Source organism: Euleptes europaea, chromosome 2 (genome assembly GCF_029931775.1).
Source record: "Euleptes europaea isolate rEulEur1 chromosome 2, rEulEur1.hap1, whole genome shotgun sequence".
Classification (NCBI taxonomy): domain Eukaryota; kingdom Metazoa; phylum Chordata; class Lepidosauria; order Squamata; family Sphaerodactylidae; genus Euleptes; species Euleptes europaea.
In genome coordinates, this window is record NC_079313.1 from 771,597 (window position 1) to 798,454 (window position 26,858).

General features: G+C 51.7%; 1 protein-coding gene across 1 annotated transcript; it reads right to left on the minus strand.

The window, feature by feature from the left end:
* Positions 1 to 14,925: 14,925 nt before the first annotated feature.
* On the minus strand, positions 14,926 to 25,809 carry LOC130472994 (excitatory amino acid transporter 4-like). Its single transcript, XM_056844503.1, has 5 exons — positions 25,553 to 25,809; positions 21,702 to 21,839; positions 17,405 to 17,609; positions 16,777 to 16,819; positions 14,926 to 15,288 (listed from the first exon to the last, which is right to left on the minus strand). Exons 1-5 carry the CDS (start codon positions 25,770 to 25,772, stop codon positions 14,926 to 14,928), a joined length of 969 nt encoding a protein of 322 aa, XP_056700481.1. The 5' UTR covers positions 25,773 to 25,809.
* Between the last annotated feature and the right edge of the window lie 1,049 nt (positions 25,810 to 26,858).

A 26,858-nucleotide genomic window follows, 5' to 3' on the forward strand; every position in this document is an offset into this window, starting at 1 on the left:
TGGCCATTTTCTCCAGGCTGGAGATCAGTTGCAATAGCAGAAGACCTCCAGCTGGTACCTGGAGCTTGTAGTGTAATGCCTATAATCTTCATTGTTATTGGAAATGTATGCTTTTATACTCAGTCTGCACACTCACACTTATAAAGATGCTAAGCTAAGTATAAGGGTTAGCATCTAGCACAATACCATATTCTGCACACATATATAATGGCAATACCCCATGTATCAGGGGTCAAGTATTATTCTTTGGTTCCTATTCACTCCTGGGTGATCACTGAGTTAGCATAAACTAGCAGCCATTATGAATCAGGTGCCAGTGAGATCATCCTAGCAGGCCTGGTACAGCTAGCTGCCCTAATGAGGCCCAAGGATTTAGGAGTGTCAGAAAGTTAAGTTTCGTTTCTCCATTACAGATCATGTAGCCACCTAAATCCACGCCTCAAAACCACACTGATATGATATGCTAATTCAAATGTATCCATTATTGGGTCTTTGTGTCTCTACGCACTATATTACGTATTTTGTAACACCCCTGACCAGAAGTTATAAATGTTGTTGCAATCCTTTGTTCTGGTGTGTGAATTGTCCTGCGCATTTGGGGCAGTTCTCACCTGGTATGTATATTGGGCCTAATAAACAAACTGCTTTAAACTCTCAACCTCCTGCTGTGTTGTTGTCATTGGGAATTAATACAATAATACAGGCATATCAGTAGTAGAGGGCAGCACGAGGCTCGAACACTTAACACTAATAATAAAAGAATATCACTTGTACTGAATGTTAAAGCTTTACTATTAATTCAAATAAAGCAACAGTATAACCACAATTGTTGCGTGTTAATCCACACGTAAGTGCCTCACAGGGCTTAAACAAGGAAAATCAAACTGATGCGTGTTAGCTCACACACTCAAATGCCTCGCAGGGCTTAAACTGAAACTTACCAAATACAAAACAAAAACAAAAACCCAGGGCTAGCAATAGCCCACTAGGGGCTTATAACGTTACAAACCGCGGCAAATGCACTAATATTCAAATTGAAAGGGTTGTGCTACCATGGTGCTTCAATGTCATAGAGTCCAATGGCCAAAGTGGCCATTTTCTCCTGGCTAAAGATCAGTTGCAATAGCAGGAGATCTCCAGCTAGTACCTGGAGGTTGGCAGCCCTATATCTGGGCCATGCAGCACTGGTCCTGTGGTTTCTATTTTTATTCATTTATTTGTTAAAATATTTGCACCCCACTTTTTAAACCTATCATCTGTGGGCAATGACATGTGGTTTTAAATGACTGTTTTGGAGGACTGCATGTTAAAATCAGGAGAATCCTTGTTTGTATGGGTGGGTGTTTTGACACCACGGCAGCACTTTCGAGCATTGGATTCGTGATCTTATGTTGTTCCTGACATAGATTTGACCTGTGATTTACTAGTAAAAATGGATACTAGTCATGATGCATCCCTATACTCTCCAGGATCAGAGGAGCATCCCTATTATCTTAGGTGCTGTGGAACACAGGCAGGACAATGCTGCTGCTGTCATTTTGCTTGTGGGCTTCCTAGAGGCACCTGGTTGGCCACTGTGTGAACAGACTGCTGGACTTGATGGGCCTGGGTCTGATCCAGCAGGGCCTTTCTTATGTTCTTATGATGTATACCGGTTCTCTCCAGTCTCAGAGGAGCATGCCTGTTATATTAGGTGCTGTGGAACACAGGCAGGACAATGCTGCTGCAGCTGTCTTGTTTGTGGGCTTCCTAGAGCCCTGGTTGGCCGCTGTGTGAACAGACTGCCGGACTTGATGGGCCTGGGTCTTAACCAGCATGGCCTTTCTTATGTTATGTAATGTTTGCCTTGCAGAGAGAGATACCGAGAATGCCTTACAGCAACCCTGCAGTGCAGTCTACTGTTAGTACTGCAGGTCAGAGGTGATGCTGCAGTTGAGAGAGAAGGGGCTTGCAAGACCCCCAACAATCTTGCCCAATATGATTAGGAGGAAATAGTGACTTCTATGAAAGCCTTGTAATGTGGTCCTTGTGATATACCTATATTTCTGATTGGGCAATGGTCTCCCCCCCCGCCACACACACACACACACATACACACACGATCAGATGGAACTGAGGTTGCTAAATAGTGACTGATGGCCACTCTTCTAACAAAGACATCAAGGACTGTCCCTTCTCGCTCTTTATTAACAAAATACATTTTTTAAATTACATAGAAGACAGTTATGCCCATAGAATATCCAGCTCTAACCAGCAAACTCAGGTGTGTGTCTAAACCCATGCGAGAGCCAAAGCGGTGTAGTGGTTAGTGTTGGACTAGGATCTGGGAGACTCAGGTTCAAATCCCCGGTCATGCCACAGAAGCTGGTAGGGTGACCTTGGGCCAGCCACACGCGCCCAGTCTGACCGACCTCACAGAGAGCAAAATAAACAAACAATAAAATATTCTGCAGCCTTCCAGAACTTTAGAATGTATGCACATCATTGACAACTCAAAGGACAAATTGGACATTCTGAATTAAACTGGAAGTGTGTATACACAAATGCACCCTATAGATAATCTGGTCTTTTTCTGGGCACTCCAACTTGCCTCCCCTGGTGGATCTCTCATCAGGACCAATGTAGCACCACTTACATTCTTGCTTGATTTGGGATCTCCATTTTACCGACCTCGGAAGGATGAGTCAACCTTGAGCAGGCTACCTGAAACCAACTTCCATTGGGATCAAATTCAGGTCGTGAGCAGAGCTACTGACTGCAGTACTGCAGCTTTACCCCTCTGCACCACGGGGCTCTAAAAGAGTTAAAACCAGCAGGAATCTCTGTGCAGATGAATGGATCTCTGACCAGCCAAGCTTTGGTTGGGTGTTGGGAGGAGGCAGATTACCTTTCCTGCAATCTGACATGTTTTGTTCAGGGTCCTTTTGGCTGGAAAGAAACATTCAGCCATAGTTTTTATACAGAAGTATGGCTGTGGTGTGCGAGAAGCTCTGAAATATGTTACGCCACTGAATAAAAACCCTGCTTTGCATGCTGTGTCAGTCACTCCGAGTCAGCCTCAAATCTGCCCACACAATCAGGGCATCATTACTAACCTATACTGCAGGTTATAAACCAGTCCCATTTTGAAAAAGAGTCTAAGAATCACACCTTTTTGTTTAATAAAACAGTGTGGCAATTCCCAGGGTGTCATGAAAACATACAGGCCCTATCCATGAAAGCTGCAAAGAGCTGTTAGTCTGTTGTAGCAAAATAAAACAAACATGTAGTGCCACCTTAAAGGCAAAACATTTCAATATGAGCTTTTGTGGGTCACACAGCTCATACTTCCTCTACATTAATTCTTCCCTTTTCCCCTGACACTGAAATTTACACTTGAAAGGCTCACAGCGACATTCATACCAAGTCTTGACCCTCCTCTGCAACCAGTCCCATAAAAATTCCCCAGTGTGGTTTTCCATCATATATCTGTCTAAGTGGGCTGCGACCCACAAAAGCTCATATTTAAATAAATGTTGCTAGTTTTTAAGGTGCCACTGTATTTTTTGTTCTGTATGCATACGTTAAGTGCTGTTGAGTTGCTTCCAACTTATGGCAACCTTGTAAATCAACGTCCTCCAAAATGTCCTATCGTTAATAGCCTTGCTCAGGTCTTGCAAATAAAGGGCCGTTGGCTTTTGTGATTGAATCAATTCATCTCGGGTCTTCCTCTTTTCCTGCTGCTTTCCACTTTTACTAGCATTATTGTCATTTCCAGTGCCTTGTCTTCTCACAATGTGACCAAAGTACGATAGCCTCAGTTTGGTCATTTTAGCTTCTAGGGTCAGTTCAGGTGTGATTTGATCTAGAACCCACTGATTTGTCTTTTTGGCGGTCCAGGGTATCCGTAACACTCTCCCCCAACACCACATTTCACATTAATGAACTGTCTTCCTGCCAGCTTTCTTCATTCCCCCCTTCTATGAAAAACAGAGTACAGAAGGTGCCTGTTCCTCTTTCATCATTCAGGGGTAAGCAACCCTTTTGGCACAAATACTGGGGGTTCGGTGCGTAAAGAGGCTTGGGGGACAAAGTGGGTTGGGGGAGAAGAGGCAAGCTTGAAGGCCAGAGACACTTGGAGGGAAGCCAGCCCCAGCGGAGCTGCGAACATCTCAGGGACTTGGCTGTGCTGGTCTAGGAAGCCCCAACAGGCCGTGGCCTTTCCTCTTCTGCCCCGTTGGCCCAGACACACTGCCAGGGCCTTGGTTGCTTGGGCAGAGATTTTGCCAAGCAAAATGGCCACACAGCTCAGCGTGTTCCCCACCTCTGCTTTAGCTGCCTTTCTGTAACCCGCTGAGAGATGCGAGGCAGGCAGAAGAAGCTTCCCTCACATTTCTGTCTGTGCTAAGAAAGGCTTCTCCCACTGGAACGCCCAATGAGGGGCCGCAGCAGCCTCCCTCCAAGCAAAACCAGTCCTCCCCTCCTGGGTGGGAAGTGTCGCTTCAAGAGCGATGCCTCTTGCAAAATGTGTTGTATAAATGAATATTTCTGTTGTGCAATCGTCCATTTGTTGCACAATCTCACACCAATAGGACCTCCGCACAGAGTGGCAAAACAAGACCGAAGGAACTCAAGCCCAGAGCTGTTTGGGCCACCACCTCGAGGCACCAGCCGAGCAGGGCGCAGTGGAGCGGAACGCCCCTCTAGGAGCAGGCCTCCCTGTGCTCTGCTCTGACTGGCAGCCTGAGATGGAAAAGCCACCCAGGATCCTTCAGCTGCAAATGGAATCTGGGACCCTCTGCAGGCGCCAGCTCCTTCAACCTTTCCTCATAGGACTTGGTCTCCAGACCCCTCACCATCTTTGTTGCCCTCCTCTGGACACGTTCCAGCTTATCTACATCTTTCTTAAATTTCTCTCCATACGTGTATGCATGCGTGTGTGTGTGTGTGTGTGTGTGTGTGTGTGTGAGAGAGAGAGAGAGAGAGAGAGAGAGAGAGACTCATGCCCACTGGGAATTGAGGCCTTTGGCGTGCCAAGCCCAGAGCCCTCCGTCGTTTGCTCCCAGCAGGTGATGCCTGGAGATACTCCTCCCCCAACACAGCAGCCGGGCTTGTGTCCCAAGCTCTCTTTCCCTCGTGATCTCCCCCTCACCACCCTGGGGGAGCCAAACAGTTCCTCTGACTTCCGTCCACGTGGGCAGCCTCTCTCGTTCCGGCTCTGAGTGAGAGATGTGCTCAGCAGCCCAGGAAGGGAGGGGCCCACTGTGCCGTTCTTCAGAATTCACCCATGCAACTTCAAGAGCGAAAGGGAGCACATGTCATCTTAAGCGCCATATATAATTCTCCACTTTAATGCTCTTCGTAAATAACACATTTTTCTCCGTACCCATCGAGCATAACCTTTATACATTCTTTCCAGTCTGGCGCTGCCCCGCCTGCTGCTTCAAGTGCTTTTAAGGAGAGTGTTCAGAAATGGGCCTAGTTAGGGGGGGGGGATTGGCACAAGGTTTAATGGCCTGACGTTGGCACAACAAGACGGCCGAGAGGTCGTTTGGAGGCAAGGGAGCATGCTTTCTTGGCCTAGACAGCCACCAGCTGTGGTGACAGGGCAGGAAAGGCATGAGGCCAAAACCCACCCACAGGCAGCCCGGACCTGGCTAGACCAAGGGGCCCAGGTGGGTTTCCGACAGCGTGGATCCCCCAGTGAGGGGAGGAGATGGGGGCTGGGCTCAGCTCCTTCCGCCTGGGACCTTCCAGAGCCTCTCTGCTTCTACCCTCCCCTCCGCGGGCATCACATAGCCGTCTCGCTGTTGAGATGCTTGTGGGTCTCGCTCTCTTGGTATATCAGGTGGTACGGCTTCTCATTTTCCTCGGTGATGGAGTTGCTGTTCTCCGCATCCTGGGTCTCCAGCTCATGCCGGGACAAGTGCTCCACCACGCCCGCTCCGAGCGAGTCCCCCAACACATTGATGGTGGTTCTCAGGCGGTCCCTGGAAGAAGAGAGAGGGGCAGTCAGGCCGCAGAACCCCCCCACCTTCCATAGGGCAGCTTTTCCCAGCAGCAGATGGGGGGGGGGGCTCTTTCTCACAAAATCCAGCTTTGCACTGGACCGGGAGGGAGGGAGGGAGGGAAGGCCCTGTGTACACCCCAGGGAGAGGAAGGCGCCCTGGCTCAGCGGCTTTGAAGCGGAGGAGTTCTCCGTGCCAAAGGTTGGAAGGGATCTCAGGTGTTGGGAAAGAGGCAGAAGAAGGTCCCTTTACTCGACATGGCTAGTTGTCATTTATTTATTTATTCAATTTCTAACCTGCCCTCCCTGGCCACAGCCAGCTCAGGGCGGGTAACAACACTTAAAACCATACGTCAATCAAATCAGTATCAATCAACAACCAACAATAAAACCCTATACCTTAAAATCATACAGAGTGATCGCTCCATTCATGGAATCATAGAGTTGGAAGGGGCCATACAGGCCATCTAGTCCGACCCCTTGCTCCATGTATGAACATAGGAACACATGAAGCTGCCTTATCCTGAATCAGACCCTTGGTCCGTCAAAGTCAGTCTTGCCTACTCAGACTGGCAGCGGCTCTCTAGGGTCTCAGGCAGGGGTCTTTCACATCACTTACTTGCCTAGTGAATTGGGGGATGGTAGTTGTGAATTTCCTGCATTGTGCAAGGGGTTGGACTAGATGACCCTGGTGGTCCCTTCCAACTCTATGATTCTAGTCCCTTTAACTGGAGATGCCGGGGATTGAACCTGGGAGCTTCTGCATGCCAAGCAGATGCTCTACCACTGAGCCAGAGTCCCTGCAAGATCAGCCTAGAGCATCCCCAACAAGCGTTGGTCAGCTGCTGCTTAACAGAAAGCGAAGAGGACATCTCAACTCCTGGGGTTTTGGGCACAGATAAAAAAAGTCAGCAGCAGCCACAAGGACACTGTGCAGAGCGCCACGGCCTCATGGGCACTTACAGGAACCAGTCCACAGCCATGAGCAGTGTGATGTCTTCGGTGGGCAGCCCCACAGACGTCAGCACGATCAGCATGGTCACCAGTCCGGCTTGCGGGATCCCAGCTGCTCCGATGCTGGCTGCAGTGGCTGTGATGCTGTGGAGAACAGAGGGGGGCGGTTGTGCCCACGGAGCGCAGCCAGGGCGGGGCCACATGCATCTGGCACCAACAAACAGCTGGATCCCTCCCCCCCCGGTTATTCGTTTTCGTTGACTTTTCTCCCACCCTTCCTCCTTCTCGCCATGTTATCCTCATAACAACCCTGTGAGGTAGGCAAGGTGGAGCATTAGTGGCCTAATGTCACCCAGCCAGCCACATGGCTGAGGGGGGGGGTTCAACTGGGGTCTCCTGCGTACACGCTAAGCACCTTCCAATTAAACAAACGTGCCAAGATCTGCTCGTTCTTCATAGGAATGTGTCTTGCATCTGTTTGCCACCAGAGAAGGAACAAGAGGGCTGGCAGCCTTGTGAAGGCTTAAAGAGGGAGCTGTAAGCTGGAAGGAAACGTGTGTGCCTGGAGCCTGGGGGGGGGCTCCAGCTTTCGGGGGGGGGCTGCTCTGCAAATGGAGTCCGGGGTGGAGGGCCGAAGCCCCCGCTCCCACCCTCGCCCCCAACCTGGCTGGGCTGGCAGTTCCTGCTGCCACAGCAGCCACCCCCTCCACGTACCTCTGTTGCCTCTCGGCTGGCAACTGGTGGGACCCAGCACTGCCCCGCAGGGAGGTCGGATATGGCCCAGGGGCCTTTGGTTGCCGATCCCTGGTCTAGAAAAAGAAATTGGTTCTTGCTTCGCTCTTGATTATGCCGTGCGCGGATTTGTCAACTTTCGGGAGCCGCGCCTTTGATTGTCCGGAGCGCTCTCATCCCAAGCTTAAAATAACCGTCTCAGCTTGCAGGGCGCAGAAATCTGAACTTCCTCGTTGCCCCACCCTTTGTTTTGCTACCCACTTCATCCTGAACAGGGGCAGGACAATAAAGCCATAGCAAGGAGGGAACGAACGGGAGGCGCATCCGGGCCAGCTGTAACCCCTGGCTCAGGTCTGGACTCTTTCCTTCCTGTTTCATGTATTATAAAGTTTGGGTGTGGCCAGATGCCCAAGCCAAACGGCTCTTAGCCCGTGGATTGCAGATGGTGCCTTCAGGCGAGCGAGATCCTGAAGCTGGCTGAAGGCACAGTTTGTGGTTTTGTTTGCTGAATTATATTTGCAGGCATTAATTTATTTTTTAAAAAATTGGGGTCTCATGTGAGCAGCTTTGGGGAGGAAAGCGAGATACAAAACGTTTAAACAAATAAGTAAACCAGAAGTCGAAACAGCTTATTTACATATTTATATACATACATTTATTTATAAGAAATGTATTTACATATTTATACCCCGCTTTTCTCCCCAATGGGTAGGAAATACCCCATTGTTTCGTAGGGTCGCCGTGTTGGTCTGTGGTAGAACAGTTAGATTCGAATCCAGCAGCACCTCAGAGGCCAACAAGATATTCTGGGTGTAAGCTTTTGAGAGTCAAATCTCCCTTCGTCAGATACAACATGGTTACACGATCACTGGCGGAGGAGATCCTGACATTCCCAAGTCTCAGGGCAACTTCAAAGCCAGGAGTTGTCACAGGCCGGAGCCCTTTTTTGTGAGAAGCAGGAGACACATCCTCGCAGGAGCGGCCTGGGAAGCTTGAACTGCCCCCAAGCAAGTCTGGCAGAGTGCCCCCCGCTCCCCATGGGGTCACCGGCCGGCCAGCTCAGACCTGGCCAATGGCACTCGCAATGGTGGCAAGCCCAGGCCGAGGGCTGGACCGAGCAGCCTCTGCCTGCGGGCAGCACCCCTGGGCCTTGGCCCTGCTTGCTCCTGCCTGCCTGTGGCCTCAGATAGCACCAAGAGGGGCAAAACAGGCGGGCGGCGGGGCCACCTGGGAAGCAGGCTGCACCCCACAAGGCCTTATGCCGCAACGATCTTAAGAACTGAGCAGTGGCTCATGAAAGCTCATCCCCTGCCAGTCTTTAAGGTGCTACTGGACTCTTGCTCTTTTCCAGAAGAACAAGTAGTTCGTTTTAGATGCCGACTTTCTCTACCACTTAAGGGAGACTCAAACCGGCTTACAATCACCTTCCCCTCCCTACAGCAGACACCCTGTGATGTAGGTGGGGCTGAGAGAGTGTGACTAGCCCAAGGTCACCCAACTGGCTTCAGGTGTAGGAGTGGGGAAACCAATCCAGTTCACCAGATTAGCCTTCGCCGCTCACATGGAGGAGTGGGGAATCGAACCCAGTTCTCCAGATCATAGTCCACCGCTCCAAGCCACCGCTCTTAACCACTACACCACGCTGGCTCTCTACTGCTACAGACAGGCTAACATGGCTACCCATTGAGATCTGTCTCCATGGAAGGCACCACGTTTAGCCATACAGAATGGAAATCCATGTATCTGAAGAAGTGAGCTGTGACTCACGGAAGCTCACACCCTGCCAGGAATTTTGTTCATCTTTAAGGTGCTGCTGGACTCTTCCTCTTGGCCTCAACAACGTTTGTTTCTAAGCTGCTTATTTTAACCTTGATTTTCAAATGCAAAAAGCTCTCAGGGTATCACGTAACAATTAATGAAAGTACCAATTAAAATATTTCAATCAATTTGAACAGCTGCATCTGAACTCTGGACCCCCTCCTAAAAACAGCCAGGCATACTTACAGTTTACATATGGCTTTCGAGCGCTCAGAGAGCATTTACTTACTTTACCTCAGTAATAACGGCCCTGCAAGGTAGGCAGCCTTGTACCACAGGCAGGAGAGCCGAGGCTGAGCAATGAGCCATTTGCCCAAGGCTTCCTCGTGAGTTTGTGTCTGGAGGTGAGATTAGAATCTCTTAACTACACAGTGGGACTAATCCGCACAAAGTTGGCTTTGGGCTGCTGACAGTTTGCTCTTCCACAACCAGCTGCAAGCAGAATAAAAACTGAGGTCCACAAGGCACTTAATCATGTCCTAGGTTCTAGATAAAAATTTACTGTAAAAATATAGCATGGTATTACTCCCTGTAAAAGTCCCTCCCGCTATATGCTTATCCAAAAGTAACTCCTTAGTGGTTCCCTCAGTGGAACAGGCTTCCTCGGGAGGTGGTGGGTTCTTCTTCCCTGGAGGTTTTTAAGCAGAGGCTAAATGGCCATCTGACAGCAATGCTGATTCTGTGAACTTAGGCAGATCGTGAGAGGGAGGGCAGGATGGGTTGCGTCAGTGCTTGGCTCTCTTGGCTCTTTCTTACATGCTCAGGGTAATGCCAATGGCCCCTTTGGGGCCAGGAAGGAATTTTCCTCCAGGCCAGACTGGCCAGGGATCCTGGAGGGTTTTTTTTCCTTCCTCTGGTCATAGGGGGTCACTGGGGGAGTGGGGAAGGAGGCAGTTGTGAACTTCCTGCATTGTGCAGGGGGTTGGACTAGATGAAAGATGACCCCTGAGGTCCCTTCCAGCTCTATGTTGTTTCTATGTTTGCTGTCTGGTAAAGATCGTTCTCCCTGCAATTTTCCTTTAGTTCCTTAATTTTACAGCCTAATCAATTACTTCCTGTTCTCTCCAAGGCATTCATGAATCAACTGTCCGTTAGCAGTTGTTGTTGGGGTAAGGTGGGAATTAAGTGCTGCTTTGCATGTTGCAGTACTGCAGTCTGACTCCTCTGCGCCAAGGGGCAAAGCTCTGCTCATGGCCTGAGTTCGAACCCAATGGAAGTCAGCTTCAGGTAGCCGGCTCAAGATGGACTCAGCCTTCCATCAGCTTGCTGGGGGTAAAGTGTAGATGACTGGGGAAGGCTATGGCAAACCACCCTGTAAATATAGTCTGCCTAGTAAACCTAGTAAGAGCCCCGTGGCGCAGAGTGGTAAGCTGCAGTACTGAAGTCCAAGCTCTGCTCATGACCTGAGTTCGATCCTGACGGAAGTCGGTTTCAGGTCGCCAGCTCAAGGTTGACTCAGCCTCCCATCCTTCCGAGGTCAGTAAAATGAGCACCCAGCTTGCTGGGAGTAAAGGGAAGATGACTGGGGAAGGCACTGGCAAATCACCCTGTAAACACAGTCTGCCTAGTAAACGTTGGAGATGTGACGTCACCCCTTGGGCCAGGAATGACCCGGCGCTCGCACAGGGGACTCTACCTCGACTTTTGACCTTGCATGTTGCATTCTGCAGACACCACTGTCCATTTTTTAAATGTTTAATGTGATAATAATAATAATAAATAAAATTAAAGCAACGGCCAGCATCTGGATGCAACATGAAAAGCAGCACTTAAAATTTTCCCGCCCAAGGCAACAAGAACTGATCATAATCTAATGACTCATAAACTGGCATAGAATGAACAGGCAATCATTAATCACACTGGGCCAGACAGCAAGGGAGGACAACGGAAATGGGCAGAAGCTCCGAGCCAGAATGCTTTGACTGCGCACAACAGGCAGCCCTGGGGGTGCAATTGTATGCTCAGTTTCACAAAGATTATCCTAAAATCTGGTCTGAAAAAAAGAATTAAAAACAAGATACACAAACACACTGGAATACAACCGACTGGCAACAACTGTCTGGATTCTCTGCCCAAACTCAGTGAACAAGCAACAGCAGTGCTGAGCGCAGAAGGCTAGTATGGAGCAACCTACGGACAGAACCGAGAGAGCTGGGAGGAAGCGTGGAGGCATTGGCACCCTCCGCCGGGCTGGGAGCAGGTGGGGCCACCCGGGCTCCAGCCTGGGCACGCGCGCTCCGGCTCTTTCCCGCACACACACCTGATTGTGATGATCTGTCCGAAGTCCAGCTCATAGTTGTTGACTTGCGCAATGAAGATGGCGGCCAGGGCTTCGTACAGGGCCGTCCCATCCATGTTGATGGTGGCCCCCACGGGCAGAACAAACCTGGTGACCCGCTTGTCCACCCCGATGTTCTCTTCCAAGCACCGGAACGTAACAGGGAGTGTGGCCGAGCTGGAAATAAAAAGCCGGGGTGGGGGGGTGAGAAGAGGGAAGACTCTGAACGCAAGTTGACACATTTCAAATATATGAAAAAAAGTTCTTAAAAGAGATGTGGTGAGATGAGGGGTGGGGAGGAGAGGCCTTAAAAGTTATGGGGATGGACAGAAGAAGAGATGGTTTTTAATACCTCAATTTTCTCTACCTTTAAGGACTCTCAAAGCAACTTACAGTCACCTTCCCTTCCCTTCCCCACAACAGACACCTTGTGAGGTAGGTGGGGCTGAGACAGTTCAGAGAGAACTGTGACTGGCCCAAGGTCACCCAGCAGGCTTCATGGGGAAGAGTGGGGAATCAAACCCAGTTCCCCAGATTATAGTCAGCTGCTCATGCGGAGGAGTGGGGAATCAAACCTGGTTCTCCAGATTAGATTCCACTGCTCTTAACCACTACACCACGTGGTTTAAAATTACATTCAGGCTGGGCTAAACCCACCTGGATAACAAGAAAACAATAGATTTGTGATGAAATGGCAACTTTTTATGATTATTATCCACTTGATAAATTAATTATTCTATACATTAAGATGTGTGTTAAGTGCCATCAAGGTGCTTCTGACTCATGGCGACCCTATGAATGAAAGTCCTCCAAAATGTCCTATCTTTGACAGCCTTGCTCAGATTTTGCAAGTTGAGGGCTGTGGCTTCCCCTTTATTGAGTCCATCCACCTCTTGCTGGGTCTTCCTCTTTTCCTGCTGCCCTCAACTTTTCCTGGCATGAAGGTCTTTCCCAGTGACTCTTGCCTTCTCGTAATGTGACCAAAATACGACAGCCTCAGTTGAGTCATTTTCGCTTCTAGGGTCAGTTCAGGCTTGATTTGATCTATAACCCACTGATTTGTTGTTGTTTTTTGGTGGTCCAGGGTATCCGTAACCCTCTCCTCCAACACCATATTTCAAAGGAATCTACTTTCTTCCTATCAGCTTTCTTCAATGTCCAGCTTTCTCACCCATACATAGTAATACATTAAGATACCAATAACTTATAAGAACATGTTTACTGAGATTCAGGATGTTTTAAATGTTTAGCTTAAATAACAGAAGTCAGTATTGCCTACTCAGACGGGCAGCGGCTCTCCAGGGTCTCAGGCAGAGGTCTTTCACATCACCTACCTGCCTAGTCCCTTTAACTGGAGATGCTGCCGGGGACTGAACCTGGGACTTTCTGCATGCCAAGCAGAGGCTCTACCACTGAGCCACAGCCCCATGGACTTTCGCCCCGCCAGTGTGGGGCTGGATGAGCTGTGAGTCAGACAAGGAAAGACCTGAGCCAAGGCTGAGGAGGATTGCTGGGGGAGGGAGAGAGAGGCTGAGAAATCTTAGTCCGCCTGAGACCCTGGAGAGCCGCTGCCCGTCTGAGTAGGCAATACTGACTTTGATGGACAAAGGGACTCATTCAGTATAAGGCAGCTTCATGCGTTCACAGGATTTCTCCTGTTAGCTTAGCTACCCCCTAGATGCTGGTGGGAGGGAGGTACCTGGAAGAGGTGCCCAGGGCTGTGACCAAGGCCTGGAGCAGACCGGCCATAAAGACCCAGGGGTTCTTGTGCGTGACGATGAAGTAGATCAGCGGCAGGACACAGAGGCCGTGGATCAGCAGCCCCAGGATCACGGTGACGGTGTACATGCCAAGCTGGCCCCCCATGACCGCCAGGTCGTCCATCTCCAAAATCTTGCCAGCAATCAGGAAGAGGATCCCGATGGGAGCGTACCTGAAGCAAGACACCCGTGTCAGAGAAGCTTGTGGCCCCAGGGCAAGGGCTTATGTATTACCTTGGAAAGAAGGCAGTTAAGGGGAGACACAATAGAGGACTATAAAATTATGCATGGTATGGACAGGGAGAAGCTTTTCTCCCTCTTCCATAATACTAGAATGCAGGGTCATCTGCTGAAGCTGGAGGGTGAGAGCTTCAAAACAGACAGAAGGAAGTATTTCTTCATGCAACGCATAGTTAAATGGTGGAACTCCCTGCCCCAGGATGTGGTGATGGCTGCCAACTTGGAAGGCTTGAAGAGGGGAATGGACATGTGGACATGTTCATGGAGGAGAGGACTATCCATGGCTACTAGTCAAAACGGATACTAGTCATGATGCATACCTATTCTCTCTAGTATCAGAGGAGCAGGCCTACTATATGAGGTGCTGTGGAACACAGGCAGGATGGTGCTGCTGCAGACGTCTTGTTTGTGGGCTTCCTAGAGGCACCTGGTCGGCCACTGTGTGAACAGACTGCTGGAATCGATGGGCCTTGGTCTGATCCAGCAGGGCCTTTCTTATGTATATGTGTGTTTATGAGTGCGTGTATCTCTGGTCTGACCTTTACAGCTCCCGCAGCATGGAGCAGACCAGAGAGGGAAACTCTTTTGATTTAATTTCAACCTGTTGGTTCAACATGATCCTCTGGATCCATTCTGCTAGCAGTGGTGCTTTACTCCAGTGCAGGAGGCTCACGACTGCTAACAGAAGAGACACATGGGACCCAATCCAACAGTTGCACCCATGTGTTTTAGTGTGGTGCAATTTTACGTCTTGGGTGCCAAAGCCCTTCTCCCTCAGCCCCCTTTCTGCCTTTTCTATCCTCCTAGCTAGACTGGAAGGCAGAGAGGCTGCAGAGAAGGCATCTTGCCCCCATGGCAGTTAGAAAGGAGAAGCAGGAAGAGAGGAAGGTTAGCAGGAAGGAGAGAAATCCTTCAGAGTAGCCACCTGGGTGTTTTTCTGGATGCCTTAAACTGAAAGCCGCTCTTCAGTTTAAGGCATCCAGAAAAACACCCTGGAAACATCTTGGCTCCCCTTCCCGCCCCCCACTGTGCTCGCATGCCTCTTTCCAGGAGCCCTGGAAGTTTTACAAAAGAGCAAGCAGCTGGTTTCTGCCCTCCCCGTATGAGCCGCGAGAGGCTGAAGGTCAGCCTGCCCCCTCCCCCTCTCCCACGGCCTCTCACCAGATGATGACGGCCACCATGCGCAAGATGGCTTCGTTGAGGCCGTCGAAGAACTCCCGCAGGGCGTGGCCCTTCTGCTTCATGCTGCCGATCACCAGGCCGAAGCAGATGGAGAAGACCACCAGGCCCAGCGCGTTGACCCCGTTGACCGAGCCGGGGACCGGCACCACCTCCTCGAAGCTCAGCAACTCCGGCAGGCTGCCCAGGGCTTGGGTGACATTGTGCCAGACGCCCGTGCCATTCTCGGGAAGGGGGAGAGGCGAGGAGCTGCTGCCGTTGTTGGGCGGGAGCGGCGCAACCGTGCTGCCGGGGCCCACGAGGGTCCGGTTGACGACTCTGACGCTGTACTGGGTTTTATACTGCAGAAGGAAAGAGAAGGCAGCCACCGATGAGACACCGGGATGAGTACTGCTCCCAGCTCTCGGGGGGAGCCAAGCTTCAGATTAGTATATTAGCTATCTTAAATAAATTGGCTACGGTAACTTATTTTAGGGTTGACAGATCTGGGTTGGGAAATAACTGGAGACTTTGGGGGTGGAGCCTGAGAAGGGCGGGTTTGGAAAGGGAAGTGACTTCAATGCCATAGAGTCCAATAATGGGGCATAATGCCATAGAGTCCACCTTCCAAAGTGGCCATTTTCTCCAGGGGGAACTGACCTCTGTCGCCTGGAGATCGGTTGTAATAGCGGGAGATCTCCAGCCACCGCCTGGAAGTTGGCAACCCTACTTATTTTGCATAGAGTACCAGCCACGTGAAGGCTTTTTACAGACTACGAGAAGATGGTCCCTGCCCCAGGGAAATTCCAGGCACAATTTTGCCACAACAGAAGGGAAGGAGGTGTCTTCACTGTCCCGTATTGTTGGGCTTTTGCTCAGCGACCCCCTCCCCCCACACCAGGGATGCGTGTTTTGGGTTTGGTTGAATTGTTTTTATTGTTTTACGTGGTAGGGGAGGAAAGGGGCATCAAGTCACAGCCAACTCATGGCAACCCTGGAGAGTTTTCAAGGGGAGAGATGTCCAGAGGTGGTTGACTGTTGCCTGAAGAGGCAAGGCCTGGGTGGCGTCCCGTCCAAGTACTGATCAGGGCCGACCCGGCTGAGCTTCCAAGATCTGATGGGAACGGGCTTGCCTGGGCCATCCACGTCAGGGTATTGTTTCATATATACCCGTTTTGAAATTTGTTTTAATGTTTTGACTGTTCGCTGCCTCGGGGACTCTGAATTGGGCAGGAAGGGGGCATAAAAGCGTTTTAAGCAAATCGAATAAACAACCAGGGGAGGGGCACTAAGGCTTCATAGAAAAGGCTGGATTTCAGAGATGCATGACAGAACATCAAGCAGCAGTTCTGGGAGGGGGTCCAGGCAGAAGGGGCAACGAGGAGGGGGCCGTGGCTCAGTGGCAGAGCATCTGCTTGGCATGCATAAGGTCCCAGGTTCAATCCCCCAGCGGCATCTCCAGTTCAAGGGACCAGGCAAGTAGATGATGTGAAAGACCCCTGCCTGAGACCCTGGAGAGCCGCTGCCAGTCTGAGCGGACAATACCGACTTTGATGGACTGAGGGTCTGATTCAGTAGAAGGCAGCTTCATGTGTGTTCATGCGAGGGAGAACGGGCGACGTCCTTCAGGAAGCAAGAGCCCTTTGGACGGCCACCGAGGGTGGAGGCTGAGGAGCTCACTCAAAACTCAGCAGTAAGGAGGAGGAGAAGGTCCCAGCCGCAAGACATTTAGAGCCCAAATGTTCCGCTGTGGGGAGGGGGCTGGATCAGGGGCTGGGGACCCAAGGGCAGGGTAAGGGTGCCAGCAATGTGTTCATGAATGGTGACAGCTGGAGCAGCCTCTGCCTCACCTGCCTGAAGCATGCCTCCACAAGGTTGGGCGGGAACATGTTCCTACAAGAGATAAAGCAGGGAGAAAAAGTCACCCTCTCTGCTCAGCCCCAGCTGGGAGACCGCTGGGAGAGGCCCAGGCGGGCAGGGAAAGAGGGAGGGCCGCAAGACCAGCTGCAGCCCCTCCTGCTGCTTGCTGCTGCTGAGCCCAAGAGCCAGCCTAAACCAACGTGGAGCCAGAGGACACAGCTGAGGCGGCGGGGGGGGGGGGAGTCGATCCTACACAGTCTCTACGCAGAGCACCAACCCCCAGCTCCATTCTGTGAGACACCCCCCACCTTGCACCACCATCTTTCACAGCTAAGGCTGAAGAGACTGCCGATCAGCCATCCTCTCAGCACCAGGAGCGCCACCATGCACAGGGGAAGAGCCTCGGCTCAGCATGCAGAAGGGTCCCCGGTTCAATCCCCAGTGGCATCTCCAGTTAAAGGGACTAGGCAGGTAGGTGATGTGAAAGACCCCTGCCTGAGACCCCAGAGAGCCGCTGCCGGTCTGAGCAGACAATACTGACTTTGATGGACCGGGGGGGGGGGTCTAATTCAGCTGAAGGCAGCTCCACGTGTGGGTCACCCCACCCCAGTTGCTCACCGGATGAGATCCAGGAAGGCATCCGTGGTGTGGACTTGCTCCACCTTTCCCTCCTGCTGGCCTCGGCCTTTGCCGCCTTTCCCGGGGTGGATGATGAGGACCATAAAGATCCCAATGAAGACGGCGATGATGGTGGTCAGCATGTAATAGACGACGGCTCGCATGCCCATCTTCCCAGAGGCCCGGCCATCCAGCGAAGCCATCCCTGAGGGGGAAACGAGACCTCTGTGCCGTCAGCAGTCGAGGGGGCTCTTGAAGGCACGACGAGGGGCACAAAGGTAAGGGCAGCCCGTCTGGCAAACCAGGGCACCATTCCCCTGCCTCCCTGGGAGCAAAACCCGGCCCACGGTCAGCCCACACGAGAGAGATCCACACATCTGACCAAGGAAGGCTTCACAACGGAGGCTGCATAGTCGGCATGATCAGGAGCAATGGGGAAAGGGGGCCATGGAAAAATATTTGCCACTCTTCCCAGATATTTATTTACGGCCGCTTTATCCCACCTTTCTCCCTAACAACAACCCAAAGTGGTATAAGAACATAAGAAAGAACGTAAGAAATGGATCAGACCCAGGCCCATCAAGTCCAGCAGTCTGTTCACACAGTGGCCAACCGGGTGCCTCTAGGAAGCCCCCAAACAAGACGACTGCAGCAGCATTTATCCTGCCTGTGCTCCACAGCACCTAATATATTCAGCATGCTCCTCTGATCCTGGAGAGAATAGGGATGCATCATGACTAGTAGCCATTTTTACTAGTAGCCATGGATACCCCTCTCCTCCATGAATATGTCCACTCCCCTCTTAAAGCCTTCCAAGTTGGCAGCCATCACCACATCCTGGGGCAGGGAGTTCCACCATTTAACTATGTGTTTGTGTGAAGAAATACTTCCTTTTATCTGTTTTGAATCTCTCACCCTCCAGCTTCAGCAGGTGACCCCGTGTTCTGGTCTAATGAGAGAGGGAGAAAAGCTTCTCCCTGTCCCCACTCTCTCCACACCATGCATAATTGTATAGACCTCTATCATGTCTCCCCTTAACCGCCTTCTTTCCAGGCTGAACAGCCATACGCGTTTTAACCACTCCTCATAGGGCCGTTGCTCTAGTCCCCTGATCATTTTGCTTGCTCTTTTCTGCACCTTCTCAAGCTCTGCATCATTCTCCTCTCCTCCATTTTATACTCACAACAACCCTATGAAGCAGGTTAGGCTGAGTGTGTGTGACTGGCCCAAGGTCACCCAGTGATCTTCCGTGGCATACCTGGGTCTCTCCGCTCCTAGTCTTACACTTTAACTGCTACACCATGCTGGCTCTCTAACATACAAGGACCTCCAGTCCGCCTGGAGAAACAAGAACAACCCAGCAGGCTCAGAGCCACACGAGCGCCTGCTGCTTGCACAAGAGATTGTGAGGCAATATTTTTGCAGAACAGGACAGCATGACAAGACGCATGCTTTGAGCAAGGAAGTCCCACTTGGTGCTCGACACCCCTGCCCGCCAATTTCTGTTGTCGTAACACACAACTGTAGTTGGAGTAAAGAGGAAACAGCTCTTTCAAGCCAAAAACCACAAACCAGAACCTCCCTCTTCAGTGTTGGTGTAACTGTGATGACCCCCAGGTATGCAGTGACCCCCATGCCCTGCTGTCCGCCCCCCCAGCCTCAGGACAGGAGGAAGAGGGTCTCCTGCAAATCACACCACCCTGGGGGGTCCTGGGGAGTGAAGGCCCACTGACAGTGGCTGCTAGGCCCACCCACAAGGAAGCTCCGCCCAGGAAGAAGGCAGCAACAGGGAGCCAGGTGAATTCTGATGCGACTGGGCTCCCCACAAGCATCCTGGGACTTCGTGAAGGCAAAGGGCCTGGGCCACTGTCCCGACACGATGTCGCATCCTTCGCTTTGAGAAGAGGACGTTTTGCTCCACAGGCTGTCACGGGTGGTGCAAAAGGAAGAGAAGGAAACCACCAGGAAATCTCAGGTTGTTGTGCCCAAATATAAGGGCTGGTATAAAACACTATGTACTCATATGCACACACACAGAAGTGTTAGGGAACTTGGCATCCAAAGACTGAGCCAACAAATCACACTCTCTGCCTGGTACTGCCTCTCACCATAATGAGAGAGAGCTGTCTTTGAATTAGCTCACAGTTACTCTTACCTCTATCCTTAGGAATTTAGTTTCTGTTTCCTAGCTCATAAGATCAAGCACTTGCTTGGTTACGCCTTCAGGCAATATCTATAGGCTATGCTAATTAATATAGAGTAGATACCTAACGTGTATTGGTGCTTTTGTGTATCAATCTGCTTGTAAGCAGCTATGGGCCTGCCCCATTCTAATGGCATAAATGATGCTCACCTTCTTTTGTTCTCTTGTGGGTAGCCCTGTGCCTTATCTGTGGCTGGCCCACCCAGTTTAGCTAAATAAAGAACTGCTGTTTTTGAACTTAACCTCCCCCTTGTTGTCTGTTCATTGGACTGGCTTAAGACAACCAGGCACTTCAAGGTGCCCCAGGAAGGTCGTCTGCAATTCTCCCACCGACCAGATCCTGCTCTCTGCTCCTTCCAGGGAACCCTTCTGGTGACTCTTTGCTTCAGGAACCAGACTTTGGACTGCCTTTGCAGGCTCAACCCAAAATGGGAGCCTGCTTAAAAGCTTGCTGGATCCCTCTAATCTAGCCCGCCATTTTCGACAGCCGCTCTGAGCCTGACTTGAAAGTCGGGGACGGGCGGCATAGAAGTTGAACGAATAAATAAATAATACAGAGTCCGCCAGGGGAGTGAAGGAGGGAAAGCTGAAGGCAGGATGGCAGATAAAGGCAGGCTGGCTGGGAGGTGGGAAGGAAAGAAGGAAGCAGGGAAAGGGGAGAGGCTTTGGGGGCTCCAACCCCTCCTTTGCGCTTCTTCCTGTCCTGCAATATCCTTTTTGAGATGCAGCCATCAGAACTGCACAGAGTATTCTAAGCAAGGCTGCCCCTTAACTTCACCCAAGGGCATTACGACATTGACCGTTTTCTTTTTCAATCCCTTTCCTAATGAATCCAAGCATGGAGTTTGTGTTTTTCACCGCTGCCACACGCTGAGTCACTATTTTCATAGACAACCACAAAGTCTCTTCAATCGTGGTTTCAGCCAGTTCAAAACCCATCAGCATATAATTAAAGGTAGAATGTTTTTGCACTAATGTGCATCACCTGACACTTATGAAAACACCGAATTTCATTTGCTTTGTTACCCACTCACACCATTTCACAGATCCTCATAGAATCATAGAGTTCTAGGGTCATCTAGTCCAACCCCCTGCACAATGCAGGAAATTCACAACCACCTCCCCCCCACCCCCAGTGACCCCTACTCCATGCCCAGAAGATGGCCAAGATGCCCTCCCTCTCATCATCTGCCTAAGTTCACAGAGTCAGCATTGCTGACAGATGGCCATCCAGCCTCTGCTTCAAAACCTCCAGGGAAGGAGCACTTACCACCTCCCGAGGAAGCCTGTTCCACCGAGGAACCGCACTGACTGTTAAAAAACTCTTCCTAATGTCTAGATGGAAACTCTTCTGATTTAATTTCAACCCGTTGGTTCTGGTCCGACCTTCTGGGGCAACAGAAACCATCTTGGCACCCTGCGCTATATGACAGCCCTTCAAGTACTTGAAGATGGTTCTCATATCCCCTCTCAGTCTTCTCCTCTGCAGGCTAAACACACCCAGCTCCTTCAACCTTTCCTCATAGGACTTGGTCTCCAGACCCCCTTCCCCATCTTGGTTGCCCTCCTCTGGACCCATTCACAGTCTTCACAGTCAGCCTTGGTTTTCACCATCCTGAACAACTTGGTATCATCTGCACACTTGGATACTACATTGCTAACACCCAACTCCAAATCAATTAGAACAAATTAAACAGCCTTGGTCCCCGGACCAATCCTCCCCGCCCACTGCCCTCCACTGCCAGAACTGCCTGCTTATTCCTGCTTCCTGCCATTTAACCAATTTTTAATCCGTTAGAGGAGCTGTTCTCGTATCCCCTGCCTGCTAAGCTTACTCAGGAACCTTTGGCCCCTTGTCTAAAGCCCTGTATAAGTACAAGCATATAACATCTATTGGATCACCCTTACGCACATGCGTGTTAACTCCAAAAGGTTGGCGAGGCAGGGCAGCCCTTCGCAAAACCCACGCAGAGGTAGACTGCCCCAGCACGTAAAGATGCATTACCACCCCGCAGCATCTGCCTGCCAGGAGTCTAGACAAACCCTTCTCGGTTCAACCCACGGCAGCCTCACCCCACCCCACAAGCAGCTCACCTGTGATGAGGCTGGAGACGATGAGCGGAAGCACCAACATCTGGAGCATCCGCATGAGCAGCTCTCCTGGGAAGGAGAAGTACTTGATCTGGCGGAAGGTCATTCTGTAGGGCCGGAGGGCCATGGCCAGCGTGATCCCTGCAGGGCGGGAGAGGAAGCAGCAGGTCAGACATGGGGGGGCAGCCCCTTCCTTCTCCTTCAGCTCTGCTGGCTGCATCAACAAAACCATCTCCTGATGCGAGGCAGGCCCCCCCCCCAGCAGAGTCCAGCCCTCGGTCCATCTAGGCCAATTCTGACTGGCCCTGGCTCTCTGGGATCTCAGGCAGGGAAGGGTCATTCCTAGCACCCGCAGATCCTTTCCTTTCCCCAGCACCAAAGATCCTTTAACTGAACTAGCCAGTAATCAAACCTGTCTGCAAGGAGGGGGGTCCTATCCCAATTGGGCTACCTGACATCCTTCCACACGGATCTGCATGCAAGGCAGGTGCTGCCCCACGGAGCTTCTGGGCACTGCCTCAACCTCCCACCCCACTCTCGTCCTTTCCTGCAGCTCGGGATGTACAAAATGTTAGATCACAGAATCATAGAGTTGGAAGGGACCACCAGTCCAACCCCCTGCACAATGCAGGAAATTCACAACTACCTCCCCCCACACCCCCAGTGACCCCCTACTCCATGCCCAGAAGATGGCCAAGATGCCCTGCCTCTCATCATCTGCCTAAGGTCACAGAATCAGCATTGCTGACAGATGGCCATCTAGCCTCTGCTGAAAAACCTCCAGGGAAGGAGAGCCCACCATCTCCCGAGGAAGCCTGTTTCACCGAGGAACCGCTCTGACTGTTAGAAAATTCTTCCTAATGTCTAGACGGAAACTCTTCTGATTTAATTTCAACCCGTTGGTTCTGGTCCGACCTTCTGGGGCAACAGAAAACAACTCGGCACCCTCCTCTCTATGACAGCCCTTCAAGTACTTGAAGATGGTCATCCGGTCCCGTCTCAGTCTTCTCCTCTCCAGGCTAAACACACCTAGCTCCTTCAACCTTTCCTCATAGGACTTGGTCTCCAGACCCCTCTCCATCTTTGTTGCCCTCCTCTGGACCCGTTCCAGCTTGTCTACATCCTTCTTAAATTGCGGTGCCCAAAACTGAACACAATACTCTAGGTGAGGTCTAACCAGCCCCCACTCCTCCCTCGGTCATCTTTCCTCCCACACTGAAAAAGGAGGCTGTGACCTCCTTGGGGCAGGGAGCGCTCCCTTCCGCATGTTACGTGGACAGCAGCCATGCTAGAGGAGGAGGAGGAGGAGGAGGAAGAACCTTTCATCTGGTAGGCCAATGGCTAGAGTGACTATTTCTCAGTGGGGGGGGGGGATTCAGGCTGCAGAGTACCCCACAGTATAAGAAATGTCTCACTGGCCAGGACCCCCAAAAGCCCACTCGACCCAATCTGTGTGTCCCCCTGTCACTCAGCAAACGGCTTTTGGGAATGAGGATGTGCATGCACACGTGCCCGCGTCAGCGTTTGATATGCCTCGGGGAGGTGGTGCGGGAAGGGGAATCAACTCTCCAGAGCAATAAAATCAAATACCACAGAGAGGACCAAACATTTTCAAGTGAACATAAGAACATCAGAAAGGCCCTGCTGGATCAGACCCAGGCCCATCAAGTCCAGCAGTCTGGTCACACAGTGGCCAACCAGGTGCCTCTAGGAAGCCCCCAAACAAGACGAATGCAACAGCACCATCCTGCCTGTCTTCCACAGCACCTGTTATAATAGGCCTACTCCTCTGATCCTGGAGAGAATAGGTGTGCATCATGACTAGTATCCATTTTGACTAGTAGCCATGAATACCCCTCTCCTCCATGAACATGTCCATGCCCCACTTTAAGCCTTCCAAGTTGGCAGCCATCAACACATCCTGGGGCAGGGAGTTCCGCAGTTTACGGTAACTATGCGTTGTGTGAAGAGTGGCAATATCCGCTCACAAAGATTATGAGAGGTGCAACTGGGAGTTATTTATTTATTTAGGTTTGGTTCTGCCAGATGGACCGGGAGGGGAGACCGGGCAGCCCTCTCTGCATCGGGCTTCACACAGTTGCCGAGTCAAATCCTGCAGCCACCCCAGCTCCCAGGGCCTCGGCCTTTTTCTGCTTTCTTTCTTTTGGGTTTTTGAAACTGGAAACCTCAAGCTCTGGATTTCTGGTCTGGTCTTGATCAGCATTCCAGCCACGTCAAGCCGAGGAACCGCGTGACCCTTTTAATCCCCTGGCGTTTCTCAAACAGCCAGCTTTCCCCTCATTGTGCACAACATTGAGCAATCCCCAAGTTTCTGGGGTGGATTAGGACACGCAAGGCCGGGAGGGATCTGGCGCAGGGGCCTGAGGGAGGGCTGATCTGGCTTCACTCCTCCTGTCTCCTGCCTGACGGTCCCTCTCCCCGAATCCTTTGCCTCAACGCAACAGGATCTGCTCAGGGCGAGGAACGGCCTCACCTCTCAAGGACTTCCAGGGCTGGGCTGGGCTGCCAGCCACAAGCGCTCCTGTCAACTGTCAGATATCCGCTCAACAAGCAGCCGCGTGTCTGACAGGCAATCGGCCAGAGCACTGGGAACCGATCCAGCCGCTGCCGTTGGAAGAGTTCCTTCTGACACGCGTGTTTTGGTTGCAGCCCACAAATGGGGGCAGTGGGGGGGGGGGAAGAGGCCTGCTGCAGCCTTTAAATCTCTGCTCAGTGGAGAATGCTATGCGGTCTGAGGTGCCACAGCAACACTTTCCAGCCACCCGATTCAGCTGTGAAGCCAGCAGGCCACAAAGCAATGACAGAGGTGAGGGTGCCTCTGAGCAAGTGCAGAGCGCATCCCTTATTGCTTATTTCTAGTCAACTACCTTGAACATCAGAAAAGTGAGGGGCAAACTGACTTCTACAACTGTAGGGTGGGAGCAAAGCGAAAGAGCTCAGTCCCTGCACAGACCCCCGGGCCCCCTCGGCAGAAGCTCTCCAAAGTCCCAAAGCCCAATGAGAGAGAACCCTGCGAAGAGAGCATGCTGGAAGGAGAAGGTTATGGGGGCTGATAAGCTGCAAATGGCAGCTCCTCCTCCCGGGCCCAGAAAAACAAGCCTGGAATATCTCCTGCTGCCAGCTAAGGCAAGGGCCGGGGAATGGATCAAGTGTCGGCAAAGAGGAACGAACCCTCACTCAGAAGGGAAGCAGCCGGACCAACTGGGCCAAGGGGCCATAATGGTAACCAGACCCATCAGAACAGAAAGGGAGATGGGCCTGCCACTGATGTTCACTTGGGCAACGCTGGATTTCCTCCGCAGGAGGGACGGGCACCTCACATGGGCAGGAGATGAATCACAGAATCTTTGAGCTGGAAGGGACCACCAGGGTCATCTAGCCCAACCCCCTGCACAATACAAGGAATTCACAACCACCTCCCCCCCACCCCCAGTGACCCCCTACTCCATGCCCAGAAGATGGCCAAGATGCCCTCCCTCTCATCATCTGCCTAAGGTAATAGAATCAGCATTGCTGACAGATGGCCATCTAGCCCCTGCTTAAAAACCTCCAGGGAAGGAGAGCCCACCACCTCCCGAGGAAGCCTCTGTTCCACTGAGGAACCGCTCTGTTAGAAAATTCTTCCTAATGTCTAGACGGAAACTCTTCTGATTTAATTTCAACCCGTTGGTTCTGGTCCGACCTTCTGGGGCAACAGAAAACAACTCGGCACCCTCCTCTACATGACAGCCCTTGAAGATGGTTATCATTGAAGATGCTACCAGCCACGCATCTCTCTACAACATCCCATCAAGCATGATCCTGCTCCCATCCCGGTCCCCTCAAGGCCATACCCAACAGAACGGATGAGACGGTCAGCAGGACGAACGCGTGTCTCTGGAAGAAGATCTTGACGCTCTCCCTGGTGATGGCGTACATCTGCTTTCGGGCTCCGGCGGCTCGCTTCTCCCAGGCATGATGGAAGCGCTGTCCCCGGCTGCCCATCCCAAGGCGCTTGGAGGACCCCTCGTTGAGGAAGAGGCTGTTGACGTGGCTCTGCCGTTCCCCCATCATCGGGCTCAGCGCCTCAGACAGGAGGCTGGGTTCCCGGGAAGCTACGAGGGGAGGAGAGGAGAGAGGGCAAGAGGGTCAGAGAGACAGCGACTGACTGAGACCCTGGGGAATTACAGGGGCCGATTGCCAAGCTGATCTAGGACAACACATGACCTGGAACACAAGGAAGGGGTTGTGCTCTGGGTGCCAATATTGCGCCAGCCAAGCGGCGAGGCTCTCGAGTGGCCCCGGGGCCAAAAAACACCCTCAACAAGCTGCCGTTTACTGGAAGGGCTCTGGAAGGAATGTCGCATTTCTTGCCCAGGGGTCAGCCAACTGCACCTGGGGACCGAATGCTCAGGAAGTCCCGCTGTGTTTGTGTAAAGTGCTGTCAAGTCGCAGCCAACCTACGGCAACCCCGTGGGGTTTTCAAGGCAAGAGACCTACAGAGGTGGGTGGCCATTGCCTGCCTCGGCGAAGCAACCCTGGGCTTCCTTGGTGCCAAGTAATAACTGACCCTGCTTAGCTTCTGAGATCTGAAGAGAGCGGGCTACTAAGGTCCCCGGACCCAACTTTAAAGCAGGAAAGGAAGGTGCCGGATGCGGAGTTGGACCGTTTTCTATGGCACGGTCTCCTCTGACTGGCAGCAGCAAGCCTTACCTAACATCTCAGAGGCTATTAACTGGAGAGACTGAGGGCTGAGCCGGGACCGCCCCGGGGCGCAAATGCCCGCCTTCTGGCTGGGGGTCTTTTGGAGCTTACGGGCATTCTGCCAATTCCCCAGACAGCCCCATACAATCCCCCATACAAACTCAAGAAGAGGGCCATCACAACCCACAAACTTTTTAACAAGATCTTTGGGGCGCTGAGGACAAAGCAGCAACCACAAGCCGCACATCACAGTCAGGCCTTTCGACCCCCGGGAACCTTCCTACAGGAAGCTGCCTTGTACTGAACCAGACACACACACACACCCCAGTTTGTTTCCAACCCCGTTGGAGGTGCCGCCCCTCAAGCTGTCTGCCATGAAACAAATCGCGCGAATCTCCAACTGATCAAGCCAGCAAGTCCACAAAATGTAGATATATCTGCAAGGTTTAAAAAAGT

Coding starts and splice junctions, on each gene's coding strand:
- LOC130472994 (XM_056844503.1), bottom strand. CDS start 25,772: ATGATGGGGGAACGGCAGAGCCACGTCAACAGCCTCTTCCTCAACGAG. Junction 21,840..25,552: donor CGTCTCATCCGTTCTGTTGG/GTATGGCCTTGA, acceptor CCCGCCCTGCAG/GGATCACGCTGGCCATGGCC. Junction 15,289..16,776: donor TGGAGGCATGCTTCAGGCAG/GTGAGGCAGAGG, acceptor TTCCTTCTGCAG/TATAAAACCCAGTACAGCGT.